Source organism: Chondrus crispus, genomic scaffold (genome assembly GCF_000350225.1).
Source record: "Chondrus crispus Stackhouse genomic scaffold, scaffold_6, whole genome shotgun sequence".
In the NCBI taxonomy this organism is placed as follows: domain Eukaryota; phylum Rhodophyta; class Florideophyceae; order Gigartinales; family Gigartinaceae; genus Chondrus; species Chondrus crispus.
This window is the reverse complement of record NW_005178652.1, coordinates 317,038-326,130: the sequence shown is the minus strand read 5'-3', so window position 1 is coordinate 326,130 and position 9,093 is coordinate 317,038. Positions and strand designations below refer to the sequence as shown.

At 47.7% G+C, this 9,093-nt stretch overlaps 1 protein-coding gene across 1 annotated transcript; it reads left to right on the top strand.

The window, feature by feature from the left end:
• The first annotated feature begins 4,107 nt into the window (after window positions 1-4,107).
• CHC_T00007046001 (hypothetical protein) lies at window positions 4,108-4,662 on the top strand. The gene has a single exon (XM_005710911.1). The coding sequence runs from the start codon at window positions 4,108-4,110 to the stop codon at window positions 4,660-4,662; it is 555 nt and encodes a 184-aa protein (XP_005710968.1).
• Window positions 4,663-9,093: the final 4,431 nt, after the last annotated feature.

The window sequence follows — 9,093 nt, the reverse complement described above, 5'->3', positions numbered from 1 at the left end:
TTAACAATACTGACAATGATTGCATCTCTGAAAAATGTTTTGCGTGCGTCTACAGCAAAGCCACTCGATCTGTGATCCCAAAAGAGCGGTCCTCGAGGCGGGCATACTTCTGTCTAGACTTAGTTCACTCTGATGTTTGTGGCCTCTTAGAGGTGCAGTCCATTGGTGGTGCCAAGTACTTCATTACCTTCATAGATGATCACTCAAACTGGTCAGTAGTGTACCCTATGCACCATAAATCAGAAGCATTTGAACGATACAAAATGTTTGCACAACTTGCTCAGACTCACACTGGTCGCCAGATCAAAGTGCTTCGCACCTATCGAGGTGGTGAGTATCTGTCCACGGAGTTTAAGTCTTTTCTGATTGCAAATGGTACTCAGCATCAAATGACGACCGCGTACACACCGGAGCAAAATGGCGTCGCCGAGCGACTGAACAGAACTTTGGTAAACTTGGTGCGCTCCATGCTAGCGCACAAGAAAGTTACAAAGGGGTTCTGGGCAGAAGCACTTGCCAATGCGGTGTACGTTCGAAATCGAGTTACGTCACGTGCCATTCCCCCCAAGATGACCCCATACCACTTATGGATGAAATCTGTGCCAAATGTTGGTCATTTGCGTGTTTTCGGTTCAAAGTGTTGGTATACATTACCAAAACACAACATCCAGAAACTTGACGCCCGTGCAAAGGAGGCAATGTTTCTGGGGTATGCTGAAAATACGAAAGCTTACAAGTTGTGGGATGGTGATTTGCACAAAGTGATCGTATCCAGAGATGTTACTTTTGACGAGTCCACGGGAGGCAAATCTGGTGAACCGATGGATACAAACGAGGAGGCTACAACTGATGATGACACAATCAACTTGAACATCGATGAGGAAGTTGCAGAAAATGATGCAGTGGCATCAGAAGCATCATCGCCGGATGAACAAGAAGACTCTGATGAATCCTCCAACTCCTCCCCAAGTGCAGGGGAGGACGAAACTACCGAAACAGTTGAGCAACACGTAGTTGAGGAAGAAACGATTGATCCGCCAACTAATCTCCGTCGGTCCACTCGCATTCGCAAAACGCCTGGGGCGTGGTGGGCAGCAGCTTTGGTGACTGCTGGACTCCTTAGCCACGCCCATGTGATAACGGAAATCCCAAACTCGTACGGGCAAGCTATGGATTCTCCAAAAGCTCGCTTCTGGCAGAACGGCATCGACAAAGAACTTGCTTCACAACACAAAAACAAAACATGGACACTTGTTCCAAGATCTCAAGCATCAAACGTCCTGACGTCCAGGTGGGTTTTTGGAGTGAAGCAACTTCCTGACGAGTCCGGAAAATTGGTCGAAACTGCAAAGGGACGTCTTGTGGCACGAGGCTTTCAACAAGTAGAAGGCATCGATTACACTGAAACTTTCGCCCCTGTCATCAAGTTCACAACTATCCGTCTGCTGCTGGCACTGGTTGCGCACTTTGACCTTGAGCTGCATCAGATGGACGTGGTCACTGCCTTCCTCAACGGTGACCTTCACGAAGAAATCTACATGGAGCAACCTGAAGGATGCATCGACAAAGTCAAACCTGATTCGGTGTGTAAACTATTGAAAGCAATCTATGGTCTTAAGCAAGCCCATCGCCAATGGCATAGTAAGATCGATGAGTTTCTGATCACTGAACTTGGTTTCAACACTACACGCAGCGACCCATGTCTTTACATTCGACGTCAAGGCAATGTCATCATGATTATCGCGTTGTACGTGGACGATCTGCTGCTAGCTGGAAGTGACTTGGAGGCCATATTATGGATGAAAAATGAACTCAACAAACGATTCGATATGAAAGACCTTGGCGAGGCGAAGACTTGTATTGGTCTAGAGATCGACCGTATACGTTCTAAACACGTCCTGACCGTCACGCAGTCGAAGTATGCCCAAGCAGTACTGAAACGGTTCAAAATGTCGGCATGCAATCCTTGCGTTACTCCGATGGAACAGTCTCGACATGTCACAATGCAAGTGGCCGAAACTGGCACTGATGACAACCCATGCTTTGAACCATATCGTCAGGCCATTGGATGTCTAATGTTCCTAATGGTCGGGACCCGCCCCGATATTGCGTATGCCATTGGAAAGTTATCTCAACACTGTGCCGACCCTCACGATTCGCATTGGACAGGTGTGAAACGTGTTTTGAGATACTTGCGTGGGTCCCAGCATCTTGGAATAGTGTTTGGTAAAGATGATCTTGGTACGGAACTTCATGGGTATAGCGACGCAGATTGGGGTGGATGCCTTGAATCACGGAAATCAACGAGTGGGTACGTGTTCAAGCTTTGTGATGGGCCTATCAGTTGGGCTTCCCGGAAACAAATAGTAGTTGCAAAGTCTACTTGTGAGGCAGAATACATCGCACTCAGTGAAGCATGCAAAGAGGCTGCGTGGCTTCGACGCTTCCATGCTGATGTACTTGGTGCGAATTCGGATCCAACAATTCGCGTTGGATGTGACAACGCTGGTACGATTGCGTTTGCTCAGAACGAATCTACAAATCGTCGCAACAAGCACATTGATATTACATATCATTTTGTTCGAGATGCGGTGCAGCGAGAACTGGTCACATTGTACCATTGTCCGACAACAGAAATGCCAGCCGATATGCTGACCAAACCACTTGGTCGCGTGCTGTTTGAAAAGTTCGTGGGCATGGTTGGGCTTTCCGAGTGCAAAGCTTCCCAAAGCATGTGATCGAGGGGAGGTATTGAAAATGTGCGACCACATGCTGTTATCTGAAAAGGTCAAAATCGAGTGACACGTGTACATGACTGCACGGTCCGGGCGCTCTTACCCATATCACGACATGACACGTGTAAAATCCCAGATTTTGGGGTTCTGGGGACGAAAGTGGTTTCTCGGAGGGTCATGCAAATTTGCATAGTTTTGCCAAGTGGAACCTTGGCCCGTAGCACTATAGACTACACAGGAAATACTGCAATTGTATTGGCCCTCAGGACTAATGCTGCAAATCTATTGGTCGAGCGTTGTCCACGTGTGCGTCATTGGCCTTGTGGTGTACTTTAAATGGCCTGTATATGCCATAATTACGTTGTTTTGGGGGTTTCAAGTGGTTTGCCATGGTTGTAATGGGTAATTGCATGGGGCCCCCGGGCGGGACACATGTATGCCGTGTACACATGTACACGTCGCCAGGTGGATTCGTGTACGTACACATGTACACGCATCCAGGTGTATGCGCATGAGGGTTTACAGTTTTACAGTGTCAGACTGTTTGCGATCCTGCGCGTGTCCGAGTACAGTACATGTGAATCAAAAGTACAACAAGTACTTCTCGCGAGAAGAATACAGTTGTGCGATTATTCTGTGTACGCGTCACGCTGTATGCGAGTCTTGCGTGAGCACGCGCCGTTGCACTGTGCTCTCGTCATGGTGCGCCGTTGGATGCAAGTTCATGACAGTACTCGTGTGATTTACATGTATTCTCATGTGAGTTGTGTAGAAAGTCTGGATGCACATTGTTATAACTTGCCATAATTATCTGACAGTGCTTGGCGAAATTAGTAAGGTGAGAAACAAGGATACGTATGGCGATTGTGATATGAAAGACGTTTGCGTTGTTGGAAATAGACAAGTGCCAAGTTGTTCGTTGCACAACAATGAAGTCTGGCATGACTGGATGCAGATTAGTAAGGTGTGAAACAGTTGCATGCATAGGGCCATGGTTTACAGTCATTTGGAATGTGTAGAAATAGTTGTGAGCTAATAGTTACGAATCGATTCGTAAGGTGGAAATCGAACAGTATGGTCGGGCCACAAGAGGACCGCGCTTGGTCGCGCATAGTAGAGTATGGTTTACTGGGAGTCGGAGTAGAGCGATAGTGTAGCACTCGAAGTGTATAAGTATCGCAGGAAAACGACTTCAAAGTAAACCTCGGCACCAACTCCTTCACTCACACACATCAACCTGCCTTCCTTCTTTCCCTTGCCCCTCCGAACCTACCATTATGGCACTGGCCCAGACTTGGCATATGCGATTGGAAAGCTTTCTCAACATTCTGCCAACCCATGTGAGTCACACTGGGAAGGTGTGAAACGGGTAATGCGATACGTGCAAGGGACTCGAAACTTAGGAATCGTGTTTGACAATAAATCTAAATCGCTGGAGTTGTTCGGCTTCAGTGATGCTGACTGGGCCGGTTGTTCAGACTCTCGCAAGTCGACCAGCGGATATGTTTTCAAGTTCTGCGGTGGAGCGATCAGTTGGAGTTCCCGGAAACAGACTGTGGTTGCAACTTCGACGTGTGAGGCTGAGTACATTGCATTATGTGAAGCGTGTAAGGAGGCGACTTGGTTGCGTCAAGTGGTTGCTGATGTTCATGGACTTGATTCTGATCCCACCATTGTGATGGGGTGTGACAATGCAGGGACTATTTCGTATGCACAGAATGAATCGGTCAACCGTCGTAACAAACATGTTGATGTGAAATACCACTATGTACGAGATGCAATTAAGAGAAACGTCATTTCTTTGTCACATTGCCGGACCACTTCCATGCCTGCAGATATCCTGACGAAAGCACTTGGGCGAGTTCTGTTCCAGAAGTTTGTAGAACTTCTAGGGCTTGCAGTGGCTACTTCTGGTAAAAGCATGTGATCGAGGGGGAGTGTTGTAATTCTACGACCACATGCTGATATGCATGACACACGACGACAGGTATGACACGTGTAAAATCGAAAACACTCCGCATGACGAGCTGAGCAAGTTTCATTTTCAACGTGTACACGTGTGATTTCTGTACACGGTTGCACTCTACAGTACTTCAGGAGCAAATTTGGTTTTCAACGTGTACACATGTGAAATATGCACACGGTTGCGGTGTACTGTACGATCTGAGCATGTTTCATTTTCTCCGCCTGACACGTGTATGACCTGGACACATGTCCTCATTACACTGTCGGACGCGTACAGTACGCCTACAGTCTTACGGACAAAGTGTAGAACCTTGGTGGCGGGTGCCTGGCACGTGCCAAATGTTTACAGCGTCCATGGAGTGCAGCACGGGTACAGCAGGGCACAAAGATACCGTTGCGCGAGTTTTGAATTCGTAAGGCAAAATGTGCACTGTTGTAATTGACAGTGGACAGGACCTCACGAGAGATTCAGATTCATAAGGCAACGTGTGCGCTGTAAACAATCCTTGCAGGATTGATTTGAATTCGTAAGGCAACGTGTGAGCTGTAAACGTGCCTTACGAATTTGTGCCACGCTGGATTTGGAATAGTAAGGGAATTTGTGCTTTGTTGTGCTTTGTTGTACTGCCTTACTAATTTCTCCGTCATGACAGTGGTAATTCGTAAGGCGGTTTTCTGTTCTGTTTGTTGGGCCATCGCCAGTTTGGCTGAGTAGCAAGATATTGAAATGTGGGACCACATGCTGTTATCTGAAAGGTCAAAATCGAGTGACACGTGTACATGACTGCACGGTCCGGGCGCTCTTACCCATATCACGACATGACACGTGTAAAATCCCGGATTTTGGGGTTCCGGGGACGAAAGTGGCCTCTCGGAGGGTCATGCAAATTTGCATAGTTTTGCCAAGTGGAACCTTGGCCCGTAGCACTATAGACTACACAGTAAATACTGCAATTCTATTGGCCCACAGGTCTAATGCTGCAAATCTATTGGTCGAGTGTTGTCCACGTGTGCGTCATTGGCGTTGTGATGTACTTTAAATGGCCTGTATATGCCATAATTACGTTGTTTTGGGGGTTTCAAGTGGTTTGCCATGGTTGTAATGGGTAATTGCATGGGGCCCCGGGCGGGACACATGTATGCCGTGTACACATGTACACGTCGCCAGGTGGATTCGTGTACGTACACATGTACACGCATCTAGGTGTATGCACATGAGGGTTTACAGTTTTACAGTGTCAGACTGTTTGCGATCCTGCGCGTGTCCGAGTACAGTACATGTGAATCAAAAGTACAACAAGTACTTCTCGCGAGAGGAATACAGTTGTGCGATTATTCTGTGTACGCGTCACGCTGTATGCGAGTCTTGCGTGAGCACGCGCCGTTGCACTGTGCTCTCGTCATGGTGCGCCGTTGGATGCAAGTTCATGACAGTACTCGTGTGATTTACATGTATTCCCATGTGAGTTGTGTAGAAAGTCTGGATGCACATTGTTATAACTTGCCATAATTATCTGACAGTGCTTGGCGAAATTAGTAAGGTGAGAAACCAGGATACGTATGGCGATTGTGATATGAAAGACGTTTGCGTTGTTGGAAATAGACAAGTGCCAAGTTGTTCGTTGCACAACAATGAAGTCTGGCATGACTGGATGCAGATTAGTAAGGTGTGAAACAGTTGCATGCATAGGGCCATGGTTTACAGTCATTTGGAATGTGTAGAAATAGTTGTGAGCTAATAGTTACGAATCGATTCGTAAGGTGGAAATCGAACAGTATGGTCGGGCCACAAGAGGACCGCGCTTGGTCGCGCATAGTAGAGTATGGTTTACTGGGAGTCGGAGTAGAGCGATAGTGTAGCACTCGAAGTGTATAAGTATTGCAGGAAAACGGCTTCAAAGTAAACCTCGGCACCAACTCCTTCACTCACACACATCAACCTGCCTTCCTTCTTTCCCTTGCCCCTCCGAACCTACCATTAGGTTATGGGCCCAGTCCCTCGCTGTCGTTTCACTGCATGAGTCTGTCGTTCTCGTTCCGTTGTTTCTGCCGTCGTTGTCGCTGTCGTTTTCGCTGCCGTTTCTCGTCGTTCTTTCCGCTGGTCTTCTCGCTGTCGTTGTCGCTCTCGTTCTTGCCGTCGTTCTTGGTTTTGGTTTTCGCTGCTGCTGTCGTTCTTGCTCTCTTGTGTGAATTGGTTTTGGTCATCGCCCCCGCTGTCTTCGTTGTCTTCGTTCTTGGTTTGGCTTTTGTTCTTGCTGTGGTTCTTGCTGCTGTCTCTGTCTTTGGTCTTCGTCTTCGTTTCCGCTCCCGCTACCGCCGTCGTCGTCAATCTCGCATTTGGTTTTTCTTCGTTCTCTCATGCAAAGTAAGTTTTGAGTTTCTTTCCATTTCCTACACATCTAAGTGATTGTCTTTGCACGTTTTGGTGGTTCTTAAGAGCAATAATTCCAAAATCTGTTACTGACGATTATCTTCATATTCCTTATTGTGAATACCTGTTTTTACGGGGTTGTGTTAGATCTGGAATTAGTACCGGTGCGCTCTGCGCCTGGGAAGCTGGTCACCGGTCGAACGGTTCGGACATCGGAGGTCGTATCCGTTGAGGTGCTTGAGCCTGAGGATCAACCTTCGCCTCGGCTCGCGCTTCCGGGTCCGTCCTCGAGTTGCGCACCATATAGGATTCCTCGTATTCCGCGCTCTGTTCCCGCACCAATAAAGAGAACTACGCATCGACTTTCTGCTCGGAAAGCGGCTGTTCTCGCGGATAAAGAGTTTAAGCGTGAGCGCAAGAGGAATCGTAAGGTGTGCCCGCGGTATAAGCGGTATTGTAAAGTGTGCGGCGTTAGTGGCAATAGAGCGAAGGCCTTTTTCGACCACATTCAGTCTAGGTCTCATCGCATTCAAGTTTCCAACGCTAAGGAGACTCCGCGTTGTATCCCTTGCAATCGCGTCTTTGAGTCTCACGGGCACCTGAAGTGCCACGAGAACGGTGCCGCACACTTAAAGGTAGTTTGTGAACAGAATAGTTAGGGATTTCTTCCAAATAAATTCACATATCTGTTCGCAAATTTCTCCTAGTGCAACTTCATAGTAATCATATCGAACTTCTTAGACGGGTGGGCTTGCCATTGTGTTGACTATCGGTTAACGGCTTGGGATCCCCGAACGGATTTTCGAATACTTGAAGTTTATTTGCACTAAAATGGAAGATCAAGGAGGAGGAGGATCCATCAGAATCGACAAACTGACGGACTCCAACTTCTACGTGTGGAAGCAGAAAATACAACTTCTGCTTGCTCTACGTGATGTTGACCAATACATCGTTGAGGGAAGAGTTCCAAGTGAGGAACGCGCGGAAGAGCGTAAGAAGTGGATCAGAGGTGACAGTAAAGCTAAAGCACTGATTGGTCTCTCCCTATCAGATGAGCATCTTGAGCATGTACGTGATGTTGATACCGCTCATGAGATGTGGGAAGCTATTGTCAACGTGTTTGAGAGGCACACTTTGCTGAACAAACTAGCTGCACGTCGTGAGTTCTACACTGTGAAGATGCTTTCCGGTGAAAAGGTGCTTGCATACATCAATCGTGTCAAGCAGCTGGCAGCCATCCTCAAGTCAATGAGCGTAAACATCGATGACAAGGAGATGGCCATGGCAGTGCTCAACGGTCTGCCTGCCCGTTTCGAGGCTCTCATCGTTGCACTTGATGCTCTCGGTAATGAGGAAAAGATATTCAGTTTGGACTTTGTGAAAAGTCGTCTGCTGCAGGAAGAGCAACGAGCAAACATGAAGTCTAGCTCCTCACAGACATCGGCTCTGGTTAATCGTGCCCCGAACAATCGGGACATAAACGATTACAAATGCACGAACTGCGGTCATACAGGCCATACGGCAACCCGCTGCTGGGGAAAGGATTTGAATGGGCGTCGCCCGGCTCCTCCTAGCGGATATAAACCGCGTATGTCTCAGCGGAAACAATCTGCATTTGTCACACAGAAACCTGATCCCGACATGGTTGTAAACAGCGTCGACTTCACATGTCTGATGTCGAAAGCTTCGCACACGAACGATATGAAGATGTCGCCTTCGTGGCTCGTAGATTCAGCTTGTACAGCTCATATCACATATGACCGATCTCTGTTTGCAACGTATGAGCCACTTGAATCCGCCTCTGTTCAGATGGGAACCAAGGCTAGTGCAAAGGTTGCCGGCCGTGGTGACGTTCACTTGAAGTTAAATGTGAATGGCCGCATCGAACCGTGCAAGTTGACGGATGTATTGCACGTTCCGGACTTTGCGTTCTCTCTGCTCTCTGTCAGTCGAATGACTGAACTTGGACTAAAAGTTGGGTTCGAAAATGGAAAATCCATGATCAGACGAGGCTCAACTGTA

Excerpts from the sequence above, each read along its gene's own strand:
- CHC_T00007046001 (XM_005710911.1), top strand. The coding sequence starts at position 4,108 with ATGCGATACGTGCAAGGGACTCGAAACTTAGGAATCGTGTTTGACAAT.